At 39.1% G+C, this 13,978-nt stretch overlaps 2 protein-coding genes across 6 annotated transcripts in view; one reads left to right on the top strand and one right to left on the bottom strand.

Moving 5' to 3' along the window:
* LRCH3 (leucine rich repeats and calponin homology domain containing 3) overlaps window positions 1-13,978 on the bottom strand; it is a 201,622-nt gene that overhangs the window by 21,370 nt on the left and 166,274 nt on the right. The gene's annotated exons all lie outside the window — the stretch shown is intronic.
* The window catches only part of IQCG (IQ motif containing G), a 47,815-nt gene that overhangs the window by 2,544 nt on the left and 31,293 nt on the right, over window positions 1-13,978 (top strand). Inside the window, exons 2-5 of one of the 4 annotated variants that reach the window (XM_021070199.2) lie at window positions 345-418; window positions 1,431-1,698; window positions 8,777-9,000; window positions 11,834-11,962. In XM_021070199.2, the coding sequence (XP_020925858.2) occupies window positions 411-418; window positions 1,431-1,698; window positions 8,777-9,000; window positions 11,834-11,962 (629 nt within the window). In that variant the 5' untranslated portion in view covers window positions 345-410. The remainder of the gene's footprint in view (window positions 1-344; window positions 419-1,430; window positions 1,699-8,776; window positions 9,001-11,833; window positions 11,963-13,978) is intronic. The other 3 variants (XM_084990889.1, XM_084990890.1, XM_084990891.1) reach the window with 3 other exon arrangements.

Raw genomic sequence — 13,978 nt, 5'->3', positions numbered from 1 at the left:
GCTGCAGCTCTGATTTGACCCCTAGCCTAGGAAATTCCATACGCCTCAGGTGTGGCCCTAAAAAAGGAAAAAGAAAAAAAAAAAAACATAAGAAAAGCCATGTTGGACACTTACTTACCTTAAGAAACTCAAAGAGTGCCAATAAGTAAGCTGACTATTTAATAGACCTGCAGCACATGATGGCAATGGTTCTTCCATCTCTGGGACTGTTCTGCTAAGCAAAAAGTGGGATAAGCTACAGCTCTTCTAACTCTTTAATTTTCTCTTAATGAAAGGGCGTAGAAATAACTTAAATTCATTCAGCACTGCCTTAAACTAATCTCAATGTTTTCTTCCCACTTTAGGTTGTTGCATTTTTTTTTTGAAATTATAAATGTACTGTGGAGGTTAACAAAACTAATTCAAGAAGAATGGAAGAGTATGTTCCAATTTCCAATTTATTATATATATAATAAATAATTATATAATTATATGTAAATATATGTTATACACACACACACATATATTCACGTATAATGCCTTAGGGAGATCTCATAGGTGCAGCCCTAAAAAAAAGCAAAAAAAATGCCTTATGTTAAATATCTGTATTATTTACCTATGGATGTGTAACAAAACTTAGTGACTGAAAGTAAATCATTTATCATTTTATACAGTTTCTGTGGGTCAAGAATTTGGGAGCAGTTTAAGTGGTTGCTTCTGTTTTGGGGTCTCTCAGAATTTGAGGTTGGCCAGGGCTGCAATCATCTATAGACTTGACTGGGTCTAGAGGATCCACCTCCAAGATGGCTCTTTTACAGAGGTGGCAAGTTGATGCTGGCTGTGGGCAAGAAGCTTTAGCTTCTTAGCATCAGGAACCCTTCACAGGACTCCTTATGTGTCCTCATGACAAGGAAAGTGGCTTCCCACACAGCACTATGAGAAAGTGATGGAGAAGCTTTAATGTCTCAAAATCACCTAGCCTTGGAACCCACAGTATCATTTTAGTTACATAGGTTAGTCCTATTCAATGTGGGGAAGACTAGACAAGGGCAGGAGTACAAGAAAAAAATCATATGGGTCACCTTGGAGACTGGCTGCTGTGTTTCATCTTCCAATAATCGAGACAATTTTGGTTAGTATCTAAAGATGTTGCTAGAAAAAAAGTTTATTTTGGCTCAAGTTCAAATTGATTAAGCATAGTCAGCATAGCCAAATAGCCTGGGCTACATATCTTTATCTTTATTAAATATGAAGTTACTTGCCTTTGGTAGGTGAGAATGTCACTGTGAAGTATTTAGCAGAATCAGATGCAAACTACTTTTGTTCATTATGTTGGTTATATTATATGATAACATGGACTTTGCAGGAGCCAATCTACATGCTGCCTGCGCTTTTAAGTAATTTTTAAACATTTAGCGGCTGAATTATTTTTTCTTTTATTCTTTCTTTAGAGGTCAACAGGAAACCTCAAATCTTCCTCCAGATGTTTGGCACTCTGAGGTGACAGTGTCAGTCACAGGGGAACCACCTACTGCTGCAGAAGAAATTGAAGAAACAGCCAAAGAGACAGCCAGAGAAATCACACCAGAAATCACAAAGCCACTCTCCATTGTAGATGTGCTGAGGATCTCTGCAGTTCTGGAGGACACCATAGACCAGCTCTCCATTCTAAACTATATCATGCCAGTTCAGTATGAAAAAAGACCAAGCAGCAGCATGGTAGATACACTCACTATTACTTAATTTTAGCTTTCCTTTCTTTTTGTTTCCCCATCATTTTCAGTACCTATGCCATTAAGTTTAACTTGGGAAATAACACCTTCATATCAGGTGAAGGGCTACAGTAAATATCTGAGATGCTTACTCTCAATTAATAGAGTGAAACAGACATAGCTTTAGGTGCATTACCAGTCAGAAAATCCATTTCTTCCAATATGTTGGCATTATTCTATTTTTTTTTTTTGTCATTTTTTGGGCCACTCCTTCGGCATATGGAAGTTCCCAGGCTAGGAATCGCAGCTGTAGCCACCAGCCTATGCCAGAGCCACAGCAACATAGGATCCCAGCCACGTCTGCAACCTACACCACAGCTCATGGCAACGCTGGATCCCTAACCCACTGAGCAAGGCCAAGGATTGAACCCAAAACCCCATGGTTTCCAGTTGGATTCATTAACCACTGAGCCACGACGGGAACTCCTGTTGGCATTATTCTAAAAGGCCTATAGAGGATTTCCCGTCATGGCTCAGTGGTTAACGAATCTGACTAGGAACCATGACATTGTGAGTTCGATCCCTGGCCTTGCTCAGTGGGTTAAGGATCCGGTGTTGCCGTGAGCTGTAGTGTGGGTCGCAGACACGGCTCGGATCTGGCGTTGCTGTGGCTCTGGCGTAGGCCGGCAGCTACAACTCTGATTAGACCCCTAGACTGGGAACCTCCATAGCTAAATCAGTGTCAATACTATATAATATATATATTGAGGCAATCTGCTAAGTAATTGCATTATCTCCCCTATCTTGTATTTCTCAGATACTAAAAGCTAACTGAAAACTAGGGGGAGGGCCTTTAACTGGACCCTCTCGACATTGCTTTAATCTAAAATGACTTTGTTATTGCTAAACATGTTATAGTATGCTTTTCTGAATATCCAGCCATATCATGGTGTCAGCCATTACATTTTCAATGATGTTCTGGATTCCTCCTCAAAGCACCACTGAGATAAAAAAACTCAACTTGATAGTAAGCAAAATCCTTATAAATTCTTAAAGCTTTTATAAATTTTAATTACTTAGGTTGTAGATGTAAAATAGAGAAATTTATACATACAAACACATATTAAGTTTTAACAAAATTACATTGTATAATTTGCACAGAATATACTCTTATTTCCGATTCTATGATAAATGAAAATTGCTGCAGGCAATTCCTGTTGTGGCTCCATGGTAAGGAACCCGACTAGTATACATGAGGAAGCAAGTTCGATCTCTGGTCTCACTCAGTGCTCTGTGGTGTAGGTCACAGACATGGCTCGGATCTGGCATTGCTGTGGCTGTGGCATAGGCTGGCAGCTGCAGCTCCAATTCGACCCCTAGGGAACCCCTAGGCCATGGGTGCGGCCCTAAAAAGAAAAAAAAAAAAAAAAAAAAAAGAAAATAAAATTTCTATGTAAATGAAAGGATAAATTGGTTTTCACATCTAACAGAAAAGATGTCCATATTTATTGTAACTAGCAAATTAAATTTCCCTTTAATTGCTCCTTACAATTTAAAAATTATTATTATTGTTAATATATGTATATTCTGGGTTCATAAAGCTTTTATTAAAGTTTTTAAAGTTTATACAAAATTTCAATAGGACATTAGATTTGGAATCAGGAAACCTTTATGATTTAGTTGTGTACTATGAGCAATTTATTTCACTTTCTTGGTCTTAGTTTTCTCATTCGTAGGTTGTGATGGAGTTTTAACTAAATGATGCATATGGTCCCTTCCAGTGCTAACATTCTATGAGTTTTGGGGTAGTTTTAAAATGTTAGTTAATGGGTATTATAGGAATTTTAAAACAAATTCATTTCCTTTTTAACTTATGGAAAGCAGAGATAGTGGAAATCCAGGAACTAAGCCTTTCAATGTATTGAAAATGTCTAATCCTTAAATTAAGCTAGTTAAGATATAATACAAAATCAACTATAATGGAAAAAATTTTTTAAAAAATAGTACAGAAGAGACTAGTGTTTCCTTCCTATTGTCCCCTTCAGTAAGAATCACAAATAAGAAAGGAAGATACTCAGTTAACAAGATAAAATTGTGGGTTTTTTTGCAACAGGGTTTTTTAAAATTTTTTTATTTTTTTGTCTTTTTAGGGCTGCACCTGCAGCACATGGAGGCTCCCAGGCTAGTGGTCTAATTGGAGCTGTAGCTGCTGGCTTGCACCACAGCCACAGCCACAGCCACACCAGATCTGAGCCATGTCTGTGACCTACACCACAGCTCACAGCAAAGCCGCATCCTTAACCCACTGAGCGAGGCCAGGGATCAAACCTGCCTCCTCATGGATGCTACTGAGATTCGTTTCCGCTGAGCCACAATGGGAATTCCCCAGGTTTTACTTTTGCTTTGTATCTATTACAGTGTTTGAAACCTTAAAAAAATAGGTTTGAAGAGAATTTTGTCCTCAGATTTGGATGTGTACATAAAAATCATTTGTCTGGACTCAGCACACTCAGTGCCATGGTTTTCTGGCCTGTGTCTGCTCTGAAATCATCAAGCTTTATCTGTCTACCCAGGGGCCCTGAGAACATGGAAAACAATAGCCAGGGTTTATAGTTCTTAAAAGCAAATAAATTTGGAAAGAAAACTAGTGAGGGAAAAGGTTTGATTCACTTTCCTTGGATCTGTAGCTGGGAAACCAGGCTATTTTTCAGGGACATTATTCCATCTTGGGTAGCTGGGTCCTCATAACCCCTTGCTTCTTTAGTGATTCAGTCAAAGGCATTTCCCACAAAAGCTAGCTAAAAGAGCCAATACCCAACCTCAGGGCCTGAGGGTTAACAAGATAAAGTTTTATAAGGGTTCTCTTGTGGTGCAGGAGGTTAAGGATCTGGTGTTGTCACTGCAGCGGCTCAGATTGCTGCTCTGGCAAGGGTTTGATCCTTGGCCCAGGGACTTCTACATGCGACAGGTGCAGCCAAAACAACAACAACAACAAAACAAGATAAAGTTTTTTTCAGTGATATTTACTGGCAGGTTTAAGGGTAATTTGCTGGGAGTTCCCCTTGTGGTTCAGTGGTTAAGGATCCCGACTAGGATCCATGAAGATCCCTGGCCTCACTCAGTGGATTAAGGATCTGGCATTGCCATGAGCTGTGGTGTAGATCGCAGATGCAGCTTGGATCCTGCATTGCTGAGGCTGTGGTGTAGGCCAGCAGCTGCACCTCTGATTCGATCCCTACCCTGGGAACTTCCATACGCCGCAAGTGCGGCCCTAAAAAAGCAAAAAAATAAAATAAAATAAAAAAATAAAAATAAAAAAAAAAAAAAGGAAAGTATAATTTGCCATCCTAGAAACTCAAGAGAGAATGAAAAACTCCAGTTTATAAACAGCATTCAGCAGTGGTCATCATTTCAGTAAATAAAAGAACAAAACTTTTGCAGTTTTATTTTGGTTTATGATAATGATCTTCACCCACAAAATTTTCTGACAACAAAGGCTCTACTTATGATTTTATAGAGATATAAATAGTAAAGGTTTATATTCTTACTTTGATTAATAGCAGCTTAAAAGCCCCTTTCTCAATATATTAGTTCTATGATTTTTAAAAACTGTGATTCTGGAATTTCCATCATGGTGCAGTGGAAACGAATATGACTAGGAACCATGAGGTTGTGGGTTCTATCCCTGGCCTCACTCAGTGGGTTAAGGATCTGGCATTGCTGTGGCTGTGGCTGTGGCTGGCGGCTACAGCTCCAATTAGACTCCTAAGCCTGGGAACCTCCATATGCCACTGGTGTGGCCCTGAAAAAAACAAAACAAAACAAAAAACAAAAAGAAAGAAAAAAAAATGTGATTCTCTTGGCTCAGCAGGTTAGGGATCCAGCATTGTCACTGCTCTGGTTACAGCTATGGTGCTATGGTGCAGCTTCAGTCCCTGACCCAGAAACTTTCGCATGTCACAGGCACAGCCAAAAAAAAATGTTTTCAATCTCTTAAAATATTTTTTCTTTTTTTTTTTTTTTAGCTGCCCCACAGCATATGGAAGCTTTGGGGCCAGGGATCGAATCTGAGCCAGAGCTGCCACCTGCACCACAGCCGCAGCAATGCTGGATCCTTAACCCACTGCCATAGGCTGGGGATGGAACCACCATTCTAGCTGTCGATCCCATTGCAACACACTGGGAGCTCCTAGGATATATATTTTTAAATTTTAGTATATTTATGGATGTTTTCTTTCTTCACATTGTTGAGCCTTATAATAACCTTGGGACAAATGTTCAGTTAGCATCATCCCTCTTTCACAGCTATTTTTGTAGCTAAAGATATTTACAAATAGATTTTCTTTTACTAGAATAGTGGAATGGAATGATGAAAGATATACTAACGTACCACATTCTACCAGAAGTGGGAATAATTTGTCCTAAGTTTAGAAAGCACTCCCTTGCAGGAAATACTCTTTTTTTTTTTTTTGTCTTTTTTTCTTATTTTTTCCCTTAGGTTCTACTACCGTACCATACAAGGAAGTGAATGGACTAGAGAATATAGCAGGATCCATTAAGTTCTCCTCTAAAAATTCACATTTATTTCTAGTAATCAATAAGTCAGGCTGTTTGACACATTTGCTTCCTTTTCCAGATGCCTAAGCACGAGGGTAGAGGAACAATGGTTAAGATGATCAAAAATCCACTTTCCAGGCCTTATACTTCCCACTCCCTCCTTGGACAAAATCTAAAGTAATAAATATCTGGAGTTCCTATCGTGGCTCGGCAGAGACAAATCTGACTAGCGTCCATGAGGACAAAGGTTTGATTTCTGGTCTCATTCAGTGGATTAAGGATCCAGCACTGCTGTGAGCTGTGGTGTATGTTACAGATGCGGCTCAGATCTGGTGTTGCTGTGGCTGTGGCATAGGCCGGCAGCTATAGCTCTGATTTGACACTTCATATGCCACAAGTGTGGCCCTAAAAAACAAACAAACAAAAAGTAATAAACATCTTACATATTTCAAGTTTTTCTTATGTTCAGGTAAGGTTCAGTTTAATTGTTAAAATTCTATGGCTTCTGTTCTCTTTGTAGTCAATCATATCAATTTTAATTTGAAAGAGTATTTTGAAATTTAATTCTTTTTCTGTTTTTTTGGCCGCACTCACAGCATATGGGAATTCCCAGTCCAGGATCAAAACTGTGCCATAGCAGTGACCCAAGCCACTGCAGTGACAACACCAGGTCCTTAACCTGCTGTGCCACAAGGAAACTCTAAATTTTTAACTTATTTTTTTTGCTTTTTGGGCCACACTCATGGCATGTGGAAGTTCCCAGGTTACAGGTCAAATCATACCTACAGCTGCTGGCCTACACCACAGCCACAGCAACACAGGATCTGAGCTGTGTCTGTGACCTACACCACAGCTCACGGCAATGCTGGATCCTTAACCTACTGAGTGAGGCCAGGGATCGAACACAACCTCGTGGTTCGTAGTCAGATTCGTTTCTGTGGTGCCACAATGGGAACTCCCCCAAATTTTAACACTTAAAGTAGCACTTTGTTTTGTACTTGCCTTATAAATGTTTTCCTCACATTGAAACTTTGCTTACTGTTGATATAAGGAAAAATGCTACTGAGTCTGTGTTTGTTAACTTTTATATATGATTTTTAACACTTCTGGGCTAATTGAAGATTAGATAAGGAAGACCTAGGCTTTATGTACTGATATGCATATAGAACTTTTTTCTGTGCACAGGATAGGACAAGAATTTAAGTAATCATGTCAAATGCCAAACTGAGTTCTGTGTTTACTTCATTAATTGAGTAATGCTTTATTTCTTTCTTTCTCATAATAACTACAGGAGGGCAAGTTCTATCATTATCCCTATTTTATCAATGGCAAAATGGAGGCATAGAGATGTTAAACAGTTGCCTAAAGTCAGTGTGATTTAGTAACAGGTAGAGGCCGGATTTGAACAAGGAAGTCTGGTTTTAGTCCATATGCATAGCATAATCACTGTTATATGGCTTTGCTTTGGCTCAAGATTTTAGCCACAGATTAAATAGGAATCATCAATTAAAAGACATACCTTGTTCCTATGGTAATGCTTATCCCTTAGTATTCAGGCTTCCATCTGAAAAATTAATTTTTTGGCTTTTCCCCACATGAACTTCAAAATCTTTACTATACCACTAAATATACCATCAACTCCTATTCTTTGGTATAGTTCTCCTTTTATTCTTTATACTGTGAGCCTTCCATATCCATAGTTCCACATCTGTGGATTCAAGCAACAATGGATGGAAAATATTCAAAGAAAAAAATTCCAGGAATTTCCAGAAAGCTTCCAAAAGTTCCAAAATTTGAATTTGCTATGTGCTGGCAGCTATTTACATGATATTTACATTGTAATAGGTATTTTAAGTTATCTAGAAATGATTTAAATTATATGAGAGGATGTATATAGGTTACATACAAATACTGTGCCATTTTATATAAGGGACTTGAGCGTCTGTGGATTTTGGTCCCCTTGAGGTGTGGGGGCAGGGAGTGGAGGGGCGGTCTTGGAACCACTCCTCCCCATATACCAAGGGATGACTATATTTCAAATTCTTGTGCTCAGTGAACATTTGAGTCTTTACTGTACCCTAGATAATTGCTCTAAACAATGGGATGTTTAAGATCCATTTAAGATCCAATCTTGTTTCAAAAAGAATTTGAAGTTCACCAAGATTTCTAAGACACTATCTCTTCCTTCATAGAATATACAATCTAGTGGAGCTATGTATACAAATAATTACAAATGGTAAATGTCTGCTGATAATGATGTTTCACAGAGAATTTTACCATTCATTGGTCATGATCTTAAAGTTTACCAGGCTGGGGAATGACAAAGAGAGCAAATGTTGTCAAAAGACAGGAAGACACAAAACAGCAGAGCATGTAGTTTGATGTGGCTAAAGAAAAGGGTAATTTTCTTGTACTTCTATTACAAGAGGGAGAAAATGAGGTTCTAAATGTAGACAGAGGCCCTCATATAGCATTGTTTCTTTACTTTTTAAAAATCTTTCTTAATGTAAAACATTTATTATTTTTAGAAGAATAACAAAGAAATGTATTCTGAAGGAAAAAGCTTAGAGAAACTCTCACTGGTCTCAAAAACCTCAAAAATATCTGGTCCATTCTTACTTAAAGAAGAACCCAAGTTGCCAGAAATCAGACAAGGAGTCCAATTTAACAAAGTACAAGATCTTATCTTCAAAAAACCTACAAGGCAGACCATAATGAATACAGAGACACTGAAGAAAATTCAGATTGATAGGTAAGGAAGGACACCATGTTTGGAAATGTGATCTCCATCCAGATGACGGAGAGTGGGTGCAAGGGTGGCTGACTGCTCTCTTATGGATTGGTCATTGCATCCAAGTGACTGCTGGTAATAGGCTTAGCCGAAGACTGCCTCGAGGAAGTGTGATATAGTTGAAAGTATGATGGGTGGAGTTCTCGTCCTGGCGCTCAGAAACAAATCCAACTAGGAACCATGAGGTTGCAGGTTCGATCCCTGGCCTTGCTCAGTGGGTTAAGGATCCGGCTTTGCTGTGAGCTGTGGTGTAGGTCGCAGATGTGGCTCAGATCCCACGATGCTGTGGCTCTGGCATAGGCTGGCAGCTGGAGTTCTGATCAGACCCCTAGTCTGGGAACCTCCATATGCCGAGGGTGTGGCCCTAAAAAACAAAAAGCAAAAAAGAAAAAGAAAGAAAGAAAGAAAAGAAGGTATGGTGACTATATGATCGGGCAAGTTCTTGAGCCTTTGTTTCCGGTTTTTTATTTTTATTTTTTATTTTATTTTATTTTTTTTTGTCTTTTCTAGGGCCACTCCCACAGCATATGGAGGTTCCCAGGCTAGGGGTCTAATCGGAACTGTAGCCACAGGCCTACGCCAGAACCACAGCAACGTGGGATCCGAGCCGCGTCTGCGACCTACACCACAGCTCACGGCAACGCCGGATCCTTAACCCACAAGCAAGGCCAGGGATCGAACCCGCAACCTCATGGTTCCTAGTGGGATTCATTAACCACTGAACCACGACAGGAACTCCCTTCAGTTTTTTAAAATGAGAGTAATGGTAGCAACTTTTCAACATTAATGTGAGAATTAGCAGGAAGTTTTCGGCCAAGTGCTTGGCACAAATTTGTAGCTATTGCGATGCTTCATCCATTAATAAGAGGCGGATACCATCAAAGTAGCCAGATTTTTGGGAGCTTCCATTGTGGCTCAGCGGTAAGAACCTGACAAGTACCCATGAGGACACAGGTTCCATCCCTGACCTCCCTCAATGGGTTAAGGATTCAGCATTGCCATAAGCTATGGTGTAGGTCACGGATGCAGCTTGTATCCTGCTTTGCTGTTGTGGTGTAAGCTCCAATTTGACCCCGGCCTGAGAACTTCTATATGCCACACATTTGGCCCTAAAAAAAAAGTGAAAAAAAAGCAAAGTAGCCAAATTTTAAACTGTGTTTTAATCCTGAAGGTTTCTTAAAGGCTGTCTCCATTTCCATTGTCTCATTATTCAGTTTTTGTTGTCAACTGGCTTGCTGACAAAGAAGCCTATTACTTTTTTTTTTGTCTTTTTGTCTTTTTTTTTTTAAGGCCCCACCCTCAGAACTCCTGTACTTTTCTTCTTAATATAGTTACTGAATCTTTTTGTGTGAACTATGGGTAATAAATTATTATGTAAAATAGTAAGTGTAATTCCTGCTGATTCTATATCAAAACATGAAAGAATGGTTTTCAAAATTCTGTAACTAGGAGAATACTATGAAAACAATGGAGGGAGTGCCTGTTGTGGTGCAGCAGAGAGTAATCTGACCAATATCCATGATGATGTGTTCAATCCCTGGCTTTGCTCAGTGGGTTGGGGATCTGATTACCAAGAGCTGTGGTGTAGGCCACAGACATGGCTCGGATCCTGTGTTGCTGTGGCTGTGGTGTAGGCTGGCAGTTGTAATTCCAATTCGATCCCTAGCCTGGAAACTTCCATACGCCTCAGGTGCAGCCGTAAAAAGCCAAAAAAAAAAAAAAAAAAAAAAAAAAAAGCAATGGATTAGGAGTCAATAAACCTGTATTAAAGAGTTCTAGATCTTTCTTAAACTAGTGACAATTGGGCAAGTCATTTAACTTTCCTAAGCCTGGGTTACTCATCTCTAAAATGTTCTGTATTTGCTGTTTAAAAATTTTTTTTAGTGATTTAACTTTAAAAAAAAAAAGAGTTCCTTTGTGGCTCAACAGGTTAGGCACCCAGCATTGTCACTGCAGCAGCTGGGGTTGCTGCTATGGCAGAGGTTTGATCCCTGGCCTGGGAATTTCCACATGACATGGGTGCAGTCAAAAAAAGAATGATTTAACCTTTTCAAAATTATGAAATATTTCTAAAATGTATAAAAATATAAAGAATAAAATAATGAAAACTTTATATGTAACTGCCAAATCTTAACATTTTACCATGATTGCTTTAGAGTTTTTTTTCAAATAAAATACTTCAGATATAGTTGAAGCCTCTGCTCCTGGTCCCCTCACACTTCCCCTCAAAATTTCTTCTGAATTTGTTGTTTATTATTCTCATGCATATTGTGATAATTTTATTAGGTATATATATTGTTTTATTTAAGCAATACATAGAGTTTCTAAATGTTGTATACATAGTATCATACTATACACACCGGACTTGTTAGTCCTTGGTATGTAAACTTTTTCAGTATAAGGAATTTCTCTTTTACTTATAATTTGCTGTTTTTTAAAGGTAATTAATTAATTAATTTATGTGGAAGTTTCCAGGCCAGGGATCAAACTTTGCCACTGCAGCAACCCAAGCCACTGCAGTAACAACATGGGATCCTCAACCTGCTGTACCACAAGATAACTCCTTGTTGTTTGTTTTTAAATGACCTGATGATCATGTTTTTTTTCTCCTTTTGTTTTTATTAATGTGATGAATTCCATTAATAGCTTTTCTAATTCTAATCTATTTTTGCATTCCAAGAATAATTCCAACTTACTTAGATGTTCCTTCTGGGTCTTAACTTGTATAATTTCTGTAGTCCTTTGTGAATATAGGGTAATCATATTGATGCATCTTTTTTGTTTCTCCTTACAGGCAATTTTTCAGTGAGGTGATTACAGACACCAGGCAGGAGTTGCAAGACTCAGGCACTTTCACCAATCTCCTGAGAGCTTTGGGCAAAGAAAGGGAAAACAAAAAGCATTTCTATGATATTATTGCCAGGTCAGAGTACTTTTAGGTTTATTTGCTTTACTGTATTTTACTGTACTATAAAACTCTTATTGGAAGTCCTAGATTTCTAAAGAAATCAAATTTTTGCTTTTTAGAGAAGATAACTAGAAGTCAGAAATTTGCGTTCTATTCCTAATTCTGCTGGGACAGTAACTCAATTTCTGGGCTTCAGTTATCTGTGTCTACAATATATAAAGTGTACTACAAATGGGTAGTGTATAACCTATGGTTTGTTTTGTCAGTGATAATCTCAAGATTCTAGTTAAGTTCGTGCCATCTAAAAATTCCTGAGTAGCAGTGTTTCTCAAGTTTCAATTTAGTGATAAGAGTTTTTGTTGTCCTTAATGCTAAACACTAAATGTTTGTGCCCCCACCTTATTTTAAAATCCTAACCCCCAATGTGATGGTATTAGGAGGTGGGACCTTTGGTATTGCTTAGGTCATGAGGGTGGAGGCCTCATTAATGAGATTAGTGCCCTTATAAAAGAGATCCAGGAGAGCTCCCTCTCCCCTTCTGTCACATATAGATACAGATGAAAATAGCCATTTATGAACCAGGTAGCAGGTTCTCACCAGACACTGAATCTGATGGTACCTGGATCTTGGACTTCACAGCCACCTGAACTGTGAGAAGTAAATTTCTTTGTTTATAAGCCACCCAATCTGTAATACTTTGTTCTAGCAGCCCAAGCTAAGATTGTTTTGCTTTTTCTTGTTTGTTCTGTTATTTTGTATTAAACCTAAATAATGGGATTGCTGGAGATAAGCAGAATTCTGTTTCTGAGAGCAAGCAGAAACAACATAGAGTAGTTAGGCTGTCATTCAGACAGTACTAAGTGTGAATTCTGCTCTGCCATTTGCTATTTGTGTGATCATGCCAAGTGTAGTTTGTGTCTTCTCAGAATAGATGCCAACATGAGTTTAGTTATTTATTTATTTTTTTTTAGGGCCGCACCCATAGCATATAGAGGTTCCCAGGCTAGGGGTCGAATTGGAGCTGTAGCTACAGGCCTACACTACAGCCATAGCAAAGAGGGATCCAAGGCAAGTCTGTGACCTACACCACAGCTCATGGCAACATAGGGTCCTTAACCCACTGATGGAGGCCAAGGATCCAACCTGCATCCTTATGGATGCTTAGTTAGATTCGTTTCCACTGAGCCACAATGGGAACTCCAAGATGAGTTTATTAATGTAAAGGATTTTATCAGGCAAATACATATGTGAGAGAAAATGGGGACTGACCCTAAGTGAAAGAGAGGAAAGGCTGGATAGAAGAGACAGCCCTGCAGTCTAAGGATGGTTTGGCCAAGTCATCAGGGAGCCCTTGAGCCAAAGTCAACCATTAGAAAAGTCATGGGTCTTCCAAGAAAGGAATACCTTATCCTGCCACATGCAAAACTTGTCTGGGAGAAGTCAGTGGGAATTGTGGCCTCCAAGCACACACAGTGAAGAAATTGAGAGCCTAGAGTTGGGGCTGTTGTTAGCTTACACTGCCTGTAGTTGGAGGTCTGTGAAGCACCTTCTCAGGTCCTCCACAGCAAGTTAGCTCCGCTCTCTACATGCATCTTCCTTATCTGTGAGATAGGGATAATGATAGAGACTACCTCATTAGGTTATTGAGAGGGGCTCAGAATAGGAAGGATTCTTTTTTCTCTTCTAGTTCCTCTTCGCTTTTCCTCAGCAGTAGCTATTTTATTTTATTTTACTTTTGGCCATGCCTGCACATGAAAGCTCCTGGGCCAGGTATCCCATCTGAGCCACAGCTTTGACAATGCTGGATCCTTAACCACTAGGCCCCCAGGAAATTCTGCAGCAGTTATTTATTTTTTTAATTTAATGTATTTTTTTTTTTAATTTTTAGGGCCACACCCAAGGCATATGGAAGTTCCCAGGCTAGCGGTTGCATTGGAGCTACAGCTGCCGGTCTACCCCACAGCCACAGCAATGCAGGATCTGAACTGCATCTGCCACCTACACCACAGCTCACCAAAATGCCAAGTCCCC

The sequence above is a fragment of the Sus scrofa genome, chromosome 13 (genome assembly GCF_054392235.1).
Source record: "Sus scrofa isolate SSC_HxYL_T2T_F1_AM1 chromosome 13, Sscrofa_HxYL_maternal_Yorkshire_Landrace_v2.0, whole genome shotgun sequence".
Classification (NCBI taxonomy): Eukaryota; Metazoa; Chordata; class Mammalia; order Artiodactyla; family Suidae; genus Sus; species Sus scrofa.
The sequence above is the reverse complement of the archived record's forward strand: the minus strand, read 5'-3'. Positions and strand labels throughout refer to the sequence as shown.